This window comes from Lissotriton vulgaris, chromosome 1_1, assembly GCF_964263255.1.
Source record: "Lissotriton vulgaris chromosome 1_1, aLisVul1.2, whole genome shotgun sequence".
Taxonomy (NCBI): Eukaryota; Metazoa; Chordata; class Amphibia; order Caudata; family Salamandridae; genus Lissotriton; species Lissotriton vulgaris.
In genome coordinates this window covers 736288549-736302751 of record NC_141685.1, presented here as the reverse complement: position 1 = coordinate 736302751, position 14203 = coordinate 736288549, and the positions used below count along the sequence as shown (strand labels likewise).

The 14203-nt window shown below is 44.8% G+C and overlaps 1 protein-coding gene across 2 annotated transcripts in view; it reads right to left on the bottom strand.

The window, feature by feature from the left end:
* Window positions 1–14203, bottom strand: part of CEP350 (centrosomal protein 350) — a 1459870-nt gene that overhangs the window by 1267489 nt on the left and 178178 nt on the right. For both annotated transcript variants that reach the window (XM_086955422.1, XM_086955428.1), the window contains exon 8: window positions 5680–5793. In XM_086955422.1, coding sequence (XP_086811548.1) covers window positions 5680–5793 — 114 coding nt within the window. The remainder of the gene's footprint in view (window positions 1–5679; window positions 5794–14203) is intronic.

Here is a 14203-nt window from a genome sequence, read left to right as displayed (position 1 = left end):
GATGCGTGCGCCAACAGGAATGCTGTGATTTGCTGGACGCAACATGAACAGAAGTTGAGGCCACCTTTTTATCGATCGGGAACAGTTCCCGGGACTGAAACTTTCGGTGAAGGACAACATAAGGGGTCAGGGTGGAGGTTCTCTGACCCGAAGTTTGAGAAATGGGGGTGTTAGATACACAAGTTGAGTGTCCAGAATTGCTTACTTAGCATATTATGTCACACACTCAAAGACTGAACTCAGACCAATTTTATTTGTATAAAAATACAATTTAGAGCCTTGTAGTTCAGGCGGCTTGCTCAAAGAAGTCTTCAGGGGCTTTTCCTCAGGTTCCGGCTGACAGGGATTCAAAGAGCATTGACCAGTCTGCCAAAAAGGTATTCTCATCTGCAAGCATGGCGCTAAAATCTACAAATGCTACTTGCTTGATGGGAAGGTATATCCATGCCTTGATGGATTCTTCTAAGCAGTTGTTGCCAAAACTGTCTGATGAAGATAAGAAACATTTTCAGAAGGTTTGGGATGATACCCAGGCTGCTGCTCGTCAAGTCATCCAGAGCGGCCTAGATACGGCTGACTCAGTGGCAAGGATTATGGGCTCTGCAGTAGCTACGAGAAGGGGGGCTTGGTTGAAGTCTTCAGACTTTTCTTCTGATGTGCAGGCTACTCTGTTGGACTTGCCATTCGATGGAACAGGACTTTTTGGTAAGAAGGCGTATGTCGCTCTTGAGAGGTTTAAAGATTGCAAGGCCACTGCAAGATCACTTGGCTTGCAGACTCAATCTAGAGGATCTTTTAGAAGGTATAGAGGATTTGGAAAGTCGTCCTTTCGTCCGCAAGGACAGCCTCGGCAGCAGCAGCAGCAACAAAATACACTGTATAAGTCCTATAGGGGAAAAGGCAGAGGTCGTCCACGAGGTCGTCAACCCTCCTCCTCCTCCTCTTCTTCTACCTCACCCCCTATCACCGCAGCAAAGCAGCCCTAGATTCCCCATTCTCAATCATATTGATCCTGTGGGGGGTCGGCTTACACATTTTCTGCGGGATTGGGAATCGGTCACTACAGACCAATGGGTTCTCAATCTTGTGGCAAATGGGTATGCTCTTCCCTTTCGGGAATTTCCTCCAAATTACCCTCCTTGCCAAGGGGCTTGCTCAGAAGAACATCTCCGTCCCCTACAGGAGGAAGTTCTGACCTTGTTAAAGAAAGGTGCGATAGAGGTGGTTCCAGAGCAGGAAAGGGGTCAGGGATGCTACTCCCGGTATTTCCTGATTCCCAAGAAGGATGGCAGGTTGCATCCAATCCTGGATCTCAGGATCTTGAACCTTTATCTGAAACAAGAGAAGTTCAAGATGCTGTTGGAAGCAGACTGGATGGTGTCACTTGACTTGCAGGACGCGTATTTTCATATTCCAATACTGAAGTCGCACAGGAACCATCTCCGCTTCACAGTGGGTTCGCAGCACTACCAGTTTGCGGTCCTTCTGTTTGGAATTACTACTGCGCCTCGAGTCTTTACCAAGGTGATGGCAGTGGTGGCAGCACATCTCAGAAGGTCGGGGATTCCGGTTTTCCCCTATCTGGACGTCTGGCTGATCAAAGCAGAGTTTCCAGAGAAGGTGCTACATCATCTGCAAGAGATAACTCAGTTGTTGTTCAGATTGGGTTTTTCGATAAATGTACCCAAGTCTCACCTAATGCCCTCCCAGCGCAACCTGTTCATAGGTGCGGTACTGGACACAACTGTTAGTCGTGCATTCCCTCCTCCTCAAAGGATTCACGACATACAGGAAATTATTCCGTTATTTTACAATGGAGCGGTTGTTCCAGTCCTGAAGGTCCTTCGCTTGCTCGGTCTGTTTGCTTCCTGTATTCTCCTGGTCAACCATGCACGCTGGCACTTGAGGGCACTCCAGTGGTGCCTCCGCAGGAAGTGGTATAAGCACAACGGGGTTCTCAGGGAGTCTGTGAGGATCTCCAGAGAAACTGCAGCGGATCTGTCTTGGTGGAGCTTGGAGGGCCATCTGTCTCAAGGAAAGCCCTTTCATCTGTCTCCATCAGTTGCCACGGTGATAACGGATGCATCCACTCTAGGGTGGGGTGCTCATCTGGGGGATCTGGAGATCAAGTGTCTTTGGTCTCCAGAGGAAAGGTTGCTTTACATCAACCTTCTGGAGTTAAGGGCAATTAGTTTGGCACTCAAGGCCTTCCTCCCTTCCCTTCGTGGTTTGTCAGTTCAGGTCCTGGCGGACAACACGACCGCGATGTGGTATATCAACAAGCAGGGAGGAGTGGGATCGCATCTTCTATGCAGAGAAGCTCTGCGTCTCTGGTCCTGGGCTCAGGACCACCCGATTTGTCTGATGGCAAATCATCTGGCCGGAGTTCTGAACGTTCGTGCAGACAGTCAGTCGGCAGTTCTCAGCCGACCACGAGTGGAGGCTTCATCCGGAGGTGGTTCGTCACGTCTTTCGGATGTGGGGGGACTCCTCGGGTGGACCTGTTCGCCACTCACGAGAACGCCCACTGCCTGTCATTCTGCAGTCTCCAATATCCGATGCAAGGAGTTGGGACTCGCAACTCCTTTATGCGTTTCCTCCCATACCCTTGATTCCTCGGGTTCTGAGGAAGATTCGCCAAGACCGGGCCCAAGTTATTTTGGTCGCCCCGGATTGGCCAAGAAGGGTGTGGTACACAGATCTTCTCCACCTCTCCTCGTGCCCTCCGCTCCGTCTCCCTCTCAGGGCAGATCTCCTCTCTCAGATGGAGGGGCAGGTTCTACAGATTGAACGGGGCAGCCTGAATTCTTTTTCTCTCCCACACGATGTGGTGGATGTCATATTATCAGCCAGGCGTGACTCCACCAAGTTGATCTATTCCTATAGATGGTCCAAATTTGTTTCCTGGTGTGGAGAGAAGTCTATTGACCCCTTGAGGGCTCGTTTGTCCAACATTCTTTAATTTGCTCTTTCTTTGGCCCAGCAGGGTTTTGCTGTGGCAACTGTTAAAGGCTATTTGTCGGCCTTGTCGGCATTCCTTTGTTTGCCGGACCAGCCGTCTTTATTTAAGTCACCTATTGTTTTACATTTTATCAAAGGTATTACCTACAAATTCCCTTTAACTCCATTTATTGTGCCTCAATGGGACTTGAATCTTGTTTTGACTTGCTTGATGGGTTCACCCTTTGAACCTTTACACAAGTGTCCCATGAGACTTCTGTCTTTCAGGACTGTTTTTCTTGTAGCAATTACCTCGGCAAGGAGGGTAAGTGAGCTTCAAGCTCTAAGTTCGACACCCCCATTCCTGACCATTCATGCGGAGAGAATGGTACTTAGGACCAGGGCTGCTTTTCTGCCTAAGGTGGTAACTCCCTTCCATCTGGGGCAGTCCATTACCCTCCCTACCTTTTATCCTCCCCCTCACCCTTCCAAGGAGGAGGAGCGGCTTCACCGTCTAAACCCTAAGAGGGCGGTGAGTTTCTACCTCGATAGGACTAAAGACTATTGTGTGGACGACCAGCTTTTCTTTGGATTTGCTGGCTGTAAGAGAGGAAAAGCAGTGCAGAAGCGCACTCTGTCGAGATGGATAATCCTGTGTATAAAGATCTGCTACGCCCTTGCTGGTAAGGAACCTCCAGAGGGTATAAGGGATCACTCTACTAGAGCAAAGTCATCAACATCTGCTTTATCTAGGGGTGTACCTGTTGAGGATATTTGTAGAGCCGCAACTTGGGCCTCCCTCCACACTTTTGCAAAGCATTACTGCTTGGATTCCGAGGTGAGGAGGGACAGCCACTTTGCGCGCTCTGTCCTCCAAGATTTCTTGGTATAGCAGAGTGGACACCCTCCTTCAGGAGTGGGGACTGCTGTGGGATTCTATTCACAAGGTGAGGAATCCACTGGCAGATGTATCTATCAGAAGAACAAGTTACTTACCTTCGGTAACGCTTTTTCTGGTAGATACAGTATCTGCCTGTGGATTCCTCACTGACCCACCCGCCTCCCCGTTGTCCACTTTTCTATACCTACTAAGTGTATATTTGTTTTAAAATTTTAAATGAATGTATTTATATGTTCATGCATATTGCATTGGTTTCACACTGTGTGTGCTGTTTTGAATACTGTGTACTATGTATAATATTACTATTATGTTGGTCCGTCCGTGTGCCTCGGGGGCACGGAAAAAAGGGCGGAACTGACGTCATCACTCGGACGAGGCCCTATTATGGATCCAGTGACGTCAGCGGGGTCGCGAGCGGAGTCGCACCCTCTGTGACGTTGTCCATGACCTCGCCGGCGTGGAGAGCTACAAAAATTTCCGATTGGCTGTCGCGCAGGGGATATTCACAAGGTGAGGAATCCACAGGCAGATACTGTATCTACCAGAAAAAGCTTTACCGAAGGTAAGTAACTTGTTCTTTTGGTGTACTATATACTGTTATATTCGAAATTGGTACCCTAATACAGGTCCAGGGAACATCTTACACTTTCCCTACATCAGATACCGTCATTTCATATGAACGAGCCTTATAAGGACATAACTCCAAATAAGGAAAGACTGTCTTGTATGGACATAACGCCTTATAAGGTCTGCAGCCTATTATGGACTAAACCTTTCACCTAGTTCATGACGAGGGTTGGTTCTGCCCGATCGATACTGCTAAGACATCATCCTTAGCACATATGAATAATTAATGAGTACACTCTCCAGGAGGTGCACTTCACCTCTCTCATCGACGCACAAGGTTTAATCCCCAAACGTCATCCTCATACTGAACAATGGGTAACACACGTACATAGACTGTATAAATACAGCACCTCTTGCTATCAGTAAGCAGGAGGGACCAGAGACTTCAAGGCCGACACACAGACCAAAGACACTGCAGCTCCGACATGACTTCGCTCCAGCTGACAGTGGTCTGACGATACCTTGCGCGGTGTCCAGCTCAAGTCCAGGATGAAGTCCCGCACTCTCACTATTTAGGTATGGGGGTTTGACTAAAGCCTAGCGGGATTCTTTGCTCTTAGGCTATATAGCACCTACTCACATGCTAGGTACACTAAGGTATATCTAGTCAGGCATCTTAGGATTACGCACTTTATTTTATAAATTCATTCTATATATTTATTTATAGGTTCATGACCATTGCCAAATGGTAGGACAATACTATATATTCTTATCCACTGTACTGTGGGTTCTATGTGTTACAGTCGTAACAGCACACTTATTCTACACGAGAAGAACTACAGTACAATAAATTCATACTGCAAACACGTTCGACTGTTTCTTCTCTGTATCTTTCTGAGAGCAAAAACAAGCAAGTCTGAGGTTGTTGTGTTCAAAGTTGCACAAACTAATCTCTCTGATAACAGGAGATTCTAGTGGCACTGCGAGCTAGCTAATGCGAAATAATATATGCGGCGGGGGTGTACGGAGTCAGTCTGCCACCAGACCCACAGTATATGTTACCCATAATCGTCGTAGGTCCTGCATGACTGGGTACTTTTTGGGACTATACTACAATACAGAGCCAGCTTCCTATAGATAGTGCAACTAGGTTGATCACTTGCCTTCAATTTTATCTGCAGTTTATTGCCCTTAATTAATGCCCTTTCAGGCATAAACCAGATCTACTGGCAATGCCAATGCTTGCTCATTAAAGAAGAAGAATCATTTACCTGATTTGACATCAGGGCTCAAACCCCGGGCCACTTTCTGAATTTTGCGCACTGTCTTTGCAGTTCTCTTCTCTCTGTTTTTTTCACTGGGCTTCTCTTTTGTTGTTGCAGAATCTAAATAAATAATTACATAAAGAAATTCAAAAGGAAACAGTGAGACAAATATTTGAAACACATCAAAGTATCAACATGGGAAATCTTACTAAAAGAGGCTCAGAAGGTAGGAAGAAAAACAAGTTTATTTAGACAATTGTGCATCAAACATTCTATAAACAAATTAGACAGCCCCATCTTAACTACTCGACACCCCCTTCCCACAACAATTAGTCATTAAAAAAAAGTTTAACAGACCATAAAAACTAAGCAATTCCAACTACTACATCTAAGTAACGCATTTCTGATAACAGATCCGCAGCTTTCCTCCTATGGACAGTATCATATTTAAAAAAAACAAGGGTCTTAAAAACTTAATTTGATTTGCAAGATAAAAAACACAGTCCATTAGTATATGCAGTAAGGAGCATTTTGCATTCAGGGGCAAGGAGCAGAGACCACAGTTATCCTGGACCCTGGCCCAGTATGGGCTGGAGAAGTGAATTGGACTATATCTCACCTTGACCCTTAGTATTTCATTTTGAAACCCTGGATCTGGTAAACGTAACAGGTAAGGAAAAACAGTGTCCTGGCCCAAAGTGGAGATTGAAAAACTAATGGATGGTTTCTTGCTCGGGTAGAATAGGTCATAAGATTCGGACACCAAAACTGCAAACTCTTTCAATGCATGCTTGCCAGGAAAGGAGGACCAGGATGGTATTGTACTACTGCCTGAATGGAGGTTCTTAAGAAGAGTTAATCTAGTTCTTACCTCCTTTGCCCACCGTCTTTCACTACCTTGAATCTCTTTACAACACACTTTGGAGACTTTAGATACCTCATCATCTTCAGATAGTGCATTAAAATATCTTAGGGCCCGAGTAAAGGCCAACAGGTCCCAGGAGACCAGATTGCACTCTCTCCTTATGGCCTGAACCATGGTGGCTTGGGAGAGTGATCCCATTCATAGGCAGAATCAAGAGGAAACAACCTCTCCTCCATACAAACCTAACAGAGGTATCTTGCCTTCATAAGCCCTTAACAGTGGAATATGGGAAAGCTCCCAAAATAGACTATTAAATCTTGATAGACAGCTGCCCTGCAATAGGGCCTTGCTGTTTAATGCCATCCCAATGTGTGGCCCAGTTCAGGTTACTCCTAAAGGTCAACCTCAAATATTTACATTGATCGACTTGCTCCACCTCCAGTGTGTCTAAATGCCAGCTAAAATCTTGTTTTTTTCCAAATTAAAGTGAAGTTGTTTCTGCTTACTATAGATTGCTAGGGCATTTAGTTTCCTTTGCAGACCAATTGGGATATAATCCAGTAATACCAGATCATCTGCATAAAGTAGACAATCAATATGCGGTTTCCCGACTTTAGGGGAGAAAGACTTGGATTGTGAAATAAAGGTAGGGAGATCTGCTAAAAGTAGACTAAAAAGCTGAGGAGCTAAGACGCACCCCTGCCGAAGGCCATTCTCAATAGGATTCTTTGAGATAATCAACACGATTTATCTCATTCCACCTGAACCAAATTACCAGAGGCTCAGATGAGACGAGTTTTGCAGAAGTAAAATAAGTGTCCCAATTGCTTACCACAAAGAATATTTGCTTGTAATAATAGTACTGCATCGCAGGAACTTCAATAAAGTCAAATACTTAAATAGTTCAAGCAGATGTGCAAGATGAAAATGTTGCATACGTTATCCTAGTTCTCAGTCATAGGTACTCACAAATAATCTGAATATCATTGTGTGCGTGCTGCCATACCAAAGTACCATTTAAACAAAAATGCATGAGGGAAAAACTTTCCTATAAGAGGCAACATTTTTCACTACCTTCATTAAAATGTTACCCATTTGTTTAAAAGCACCACTATATTACCCATTTTTGAATCTCCAAACTAAGGAACACATAGCCTTTAATAGGCTGAGTACACATAGTGGCAAATTAAGACCCTCCACCTTTAGGAACACCGAAGCCATACACCAATCCCACCATCCACTGCAGGCTCTGTAGGTGGTTTATTTTGAAGGAGGCTAACAAGCATCTAAAGTCACTACAGCCTGTTCGCCAAGTGTAGGAAGCTGGCTCTCTATAGAGTGTACTACAATGAGGTACACTGTGGAAAATGTCCAGGTAACCATAGTGTGAAGGGGCTTGCTTCAAAAAGCTCAATGTGCCCTATTTGTGATAGTGTGGTTTAGCAGCCTTAGGCTTATCAGAGGGGAGTGTTAGACATTTGTTGCACACAGAGTCGATAAATTAGGGACACTCAATAAGGAAATCCGACATCAATTTAAGAAAAATAACAGATTTTCATATTCATTTAGATACAAAGATCTAAGAGATCAGGTAAGTACTTTTTTTCGAGTTAGGATTTTCAGAAACACAGAATACGGCTGCCAGATATGAGCCTTGTATGTGGTAATATTATCCTATGAGAGAAACATACACAGCATAGGGGTACTTGCAATCGAGTTACAGGGTTGTTCCTCTGGACATGGACTTTAAGGTAAGTAGAGGCCAAGGTCCTTAGTACCACAACCAGTTTTGGTTTACTTGCTCTGGTATGTCCGGGTGCAGAGGATTTATTGTATTTATATAGCGCTTACTACCCCCAAATAGGTATTGACGCGCTTTTTGGCAAGTAGTGCGCCACTCTGGAACCCAAACAAGATTAGAGGTGAATTAGTAAAGGGAGATATGAAATTAATTCCAGGGGTGGACCTGTGAGTTTGTTATTTGGATTGAAGAAGGATACTGGAGGGATAGAAGAGGGAAGGGTCTAGAAAGTGTTTTTTAAAGATCTTAGCAGTAGGAGTTGGTTTGGGAAGAATAAGACGGGCAGGGGAGTCAGAAGGAAGAGTTTAGAAAGGCTTGTTTGCGAGATCTGAATAGTAAAGGAGGTTTGAGAAGACACACAGAGGCATACAGCAGGCAAGAGTTTAGACAGGCTTTTTCTGGGGATCGTAGTAGAATGGGGTTCAAGACGAGTCAGAGAGTGGAGGTAGAGGATATATATAGAGAGATATAGGGTAGTGCCGTGGAGATGCTGAATTAGAAGTAAAGTAATAAATATAAAGACACATACGTACATGGAAGGTTTATATGTATAAGGAAGGTAATATCAAATAAAGAACACCTCTTTTTCTAAATAAAGAGACTGGACCGGCACTCCATGGTTTTCCACTCTGGTATAGTTTAATAGAGCGTTGCTATCATCTACGCGTTTAAGCTGCTGCCTTCAGCCTTTTTCACGACGACGAGACCCATTTTCTTTTGCATTAAAAAAGACACATCCTCCCGCTACAGTGCCATACAAAGAGGTCAATTCGTGTTTAAAGGTGAGACACACAGCATTGTGCAAATAAGCCTGCCATTTTAGAAAATTACATTTCGTCCTAATAGGCATGTGAACAAATCCTCAACCACATTCAACTCCTTGGTTCTTTGCTATCCAGTTCAAGGATAAAGTATGTTTCTAGCTTCCTTAATTCCTTTTCCCTATTTCCACATCTTCTCTTTCAAGGTACTTGTACAATGCAACTATATTGCATAAACGACAAATAACTTTGATGTTCCTTCTCAAAGTGCCTAGTCACAGGGTAGCTCCGGTCTTCATTGATTATGGCTCTCCTATGCTGCAAGATCCTCTTGTGTACTGGCAGTGTGGTACTGCCCACATTTACTCTATTACAGGGACATTTTAAAATGTACACTCAAAGCTTATTTTGCAAGCACAAAACCCTCTTATTTTCACAATTTTGTTAAAAACTGTCTTAAAAATTAAAACATTCTATCCATGCTGGCAAGCTTTACACTTCAGACACTATTGAAAGCCTTCTTTCTGCTTGAGCCAACTTTGTGATATGGTACCTCCCAGATAGCCACTCCTGACTATATGATCCGTTTATGATTTTGATTTTCTATATGTTATCTCTGGATATTTTTTTCTATCTGGTGTCCAAATATTGGATCTCCCCTGATGGTGCCAGTCCTTTTTTAGGTCTCGCGACCTATCGATGTGTGCAAGCGCATCGAGCGGAGCGAGAATTCAAGTGGCGAAAACATCGTCAAACCACAGGGCTTTCAGCCCCGCGGTTTTCATGCAGTTCACGTGAACCTCGTGATTAAACATGCACGCGCATTCCGGGCCAGCCCAGCACATCAAAGGGCTTCTCCTCCCCTAATTATTCATGGCCGGCCGCAGGCCGGCCGTACTTTCAGTTTCCCGAAACGGCTTCTCCTCACCTAATTAGGGGAGGAGAAGCCCTTTGATGTGCTTCACACCAATGCGCCTCACAGTCATTCCTAAGTCAGTACTCTGCCTCTGCCCAAGACCTGCCTTCTAACACTTTGAGCCTCGCAGGCAGGCCGTGGCCAATTGCTGCTTGTTTGTATTTGCTTCGGCTGCCATTCTTTATCTTCTTGGCTTAGCGTGGTGTCCACGTCCCTGTCTGCTTCATGGTGTATGCGATTTATTTATTTATTTATTTCATTTGTTGTCACAGCCTGTGCCCAAGACCTGCCTTCTAACACTTTGAGCCTCGCATGCAGGCCGTGGCCAATTGCTGCTTGTTTGTATTTGCTTCGGCTGCCATTCTTTATCTTCTTGGCTTAGCGCGGTGTCCACGTCCCTGTGTCTGCTTCATGGTGTATGTGTTTTATTTATTTATTTCATTTGTTGCCACAACTCTTAGCGGGATGGCATAAGTCCTCAGACTCCACGATCTGCTCATGTGACATGGTTGCTCCACAAGACGCTTTACACATTACACTCATCTGCCTGAAGTGGGAGAGCATTTGTCATAAGTACATATGTCCTCTTCTTTTGCCAGGAGCGGGATAGGCTCTCCCTGCTGGCATCTGACATGATTCACTGATAAAGAGCTGGATTAGGACTAGAACAACTCAGCCTTTCATGCTTCTCTGCTGTTAAAATGAGGCTATTACACTGAGTATATTTAGAATTGGGAGAAACTGTTATATTAAACCATACATATTAAAAAATAAGTTAGTGACCTGCTGTGAGTGTGAATGCAGTCTTACTGGCTTGTCAGTGACACGGGTTGTCATCACGCCCCAGCCCTCCTGACCTTATTAGTAGTATGTGTGACACTAGGCGGACTCTGCCTAGGTGATCTGGTATTTCGGTGGCAGTAGGATGCTGCAAAATAATTCTAGTCTCACTGTAGGCCAGAGTACCTCTATCCTTCAAAAGTATGGAATGATGCCTGTAGACACGTAACGGGAGCACTTCACCCATCTTGGGACCTTTCCATCCAGACAGGATAGCCCAGTTACATGTTCTTCAATAATAGTTCCTAGCATTCTGGGATTTGTAGTTGTGGGGTGCCAGTCTGACACCTGCTGTAACAGTCTCCCTCGCTGAGTGGCGCCTCAATCCTCGAAGAACAGTCCCGTCCATTAACTGTGAGTTTTAAACATCGTAGCCAGCACCTTTACTCATTGGCGTAGAGTCTCCCGTCTATTCTGAGGACATTTTCACTCAGAGTGAGTCTCATCCTTGAGGTGCGAGTTGACGGCCACTGGTTACCTCTAACCTTTTTAATCTTTGACTCTTGAATGTCAGCGTCACTGGCATACCCCCGCCCCACCTCACACTTCAAATCATGTGACCGTGCTGGCACAGGCCGCGCTGGGTGACCGGAAAGCAACTGCCAGAGTTCTAATCTGTGAGGCATTTACTATCACACCGAAGGGTTTACTCGAAAGAGAGCTAGAGTTCAATTGGAAAATGTTTTTTCTACGAAACTATTTCTGCTTGAACCTATCTACCACGGGCAAACATCTTGTTTATTGGAGCGGTTGTTATTGTGAGGTTTATGGCGGGGTATTCTGGCCGCCTGAAAGTGTGCAGAACAAAGGAAGGAATTCCATGGCTTGCAAGAGTGTGAAACATCACATGTTTTCACCAGTTGGAAAAGAAACAAGAACAGGATACTTTAGTGCTTTAAGCTGCTTCATAAAGATTGTAATCTGTTGCCTGGCAGCATCTGTGAGATGCAAATCAACTAACAGCAGGAAGCTAAGCTCCGGAAAAAAATAGAAGTCACTGCTGAAGTAAGGGGTAAAAACACAACTCCCTCTTCGCATACGTTTAAATGCACGGAAAATGCTATTACTTTGTAGTCGTCAAGATAAATAAAAATGTAATTTTTGCCTATATTTTACAAAGAGGACGGACCCAGGAAACTCTGTCAAAAGCCGTAAAATACATCACCAAGAAAAGATGTAAATTAAAACATTAGCTTTACATAAAATACTGTTGGCCAGGCCCCTTGCCCCTATGCGTCTTAGTGTCACTGCGCCTGCTGCATCACTAATGCATACATGTAAATCGTCAGTGTGAACTATGCCCATGCTGTTAATAGGATCTCTGCTAATATTACAAGGAACAATTTAATAACAGCCCCAGCAACACTAACAATACATATTAAGTCCAGTAAGCTCAGCTGTCAAACAACAAGTATTAAATCGTAATTAAAGCACTAGTCCGGGCCATTACTACAGTTTGTGTTAAATATTAAGGGACACCACCACATCACTCAGGGACACCATCACACCACTCAGCAACACCACCACACCATTCAGGGACATCACCACACCACTCAGGGACACCACCACATCACCACTCAGGGACACCACCACACCACTCAGGGACACCACCACAGCACTGAGGGACACCACCACAGCCCTCAGGGACACCAACACGGCACTCAGGGACACCACCACAGCCCTTAGGGACACCACCACAGCCCTTAGGGACACCAACACAGCACTCAGGGACACCACCACATCACTGATGTACACCACAACATCAATCAGGGACACCACCACATCACTCAGGGACACCACCACATCACTCAGGGACACCACCACATCACTCAGGGACACCACCACACCACTCAGGGACACCACCACACCACTCAGGGACACCACCACACCACTCAGGGACACCACCACAACACTCAGGGACACCACCACACCACTCTGGGACACCACCACACCACTCTGGGACACCACCACACCACTCTGGGACACCACCACATCACTCTGGGACACCACCACATCACTCTGGGACGCCACCACATCACTCTGGGACACCAACACATCACTCTGGGACTCCACCACATCACTCTGGGACTCCACCACATCACTCTAATACACCACCACATCACTCAGCACCATAACAGCATCACTCAGCACCACAACAGCACTGTCCTTGCTGGCTAACAACAAGCATTCCCATAGCCAATAGGACTCGCATTAGGAAAGTGTAAGCTATTGGCTTTGTAAATAACAATGCTATTAATTTATATATTTTCAATGCCAACACATATTAAAAAAATAATTGTCATTTACAATACCAATAGCTCACACTTTCCTAATGCGAGACCTATTGGCAACGCCAGTGCTTGTTTAAATTTGTCTCACTTCTTTGTGTTTAGTGTTATAAGTTGTTACAAAGCTGTGTGTCATTTTCTCCCTTGTTTTTTCTATTTTCTGCTGTTTTAGATGGTTCAAACAATACCTCCTCTCTACTCAATGTTCTTGCTTTCTTTGAGGCTGTTTCCAATACTGACAGTGGATACCCCCTCTGTATAAAATGACATGTATCCGGAAGGGTCGATTGGCCTATGTCTATTCCAGTGAAGCCAGAGAAGTGATAATACAGCAGGGCCTCCTATCGCTTCCCCTTTGCTTATGACACGGCCGGCCCGAATTGGGTTGTAGGCGGCTTGCTGTGTTTAATAATGGTCCCCCCTCTTGATTTGCATGTGCACTACCCCTTCCATACCGGCCTGTTGGGTTGTAGGCGTATTGGACGGTGGTCCTTCCTTTTGCTCTCCTTTTCTTTGTCAATAAAAATATTTAATACTAAAATGACATGTAATTTCTTTTTAAAGTCCTCATGGGTACTACATGTTATCCTCACCCTATACAATTCACCAAAGAGAATACTTCTAATGAGGGGTGTCAGATGAGAGCTGTTGGCATGCAGAATTGTATTTCTTGCCGTGGGTTTTCCAAATACTGTGGTTTCCCATTATTCCCCTCTCACCCATACCCTTATATCTAAGAAGCCTATAGTTGTTTTACTGTCGTGTCCCACAAATTTCAAATTCACATCACTCTTATTTAAATCACTGATAAATTGGTCCACGTCTGTTTCTGTGCCCTGCCACAACACAAAAATGTTGTCAGTAAATCTTAGCCAATTAAAACATTCTATGTCCAATGTTCCAACATCAGTCCTCCGAGCACCTGCTCCTCCCACCAGCCCAGATGTAAATTAGCATAACTGAGGGAGAAGCAGATGCCCGTCGCCGTCCCTTGTTCTTGTTGGAATACTTCATTCCCGAACAGAAAAATATTTTTTCTAAGGCACCATTCCATCACTT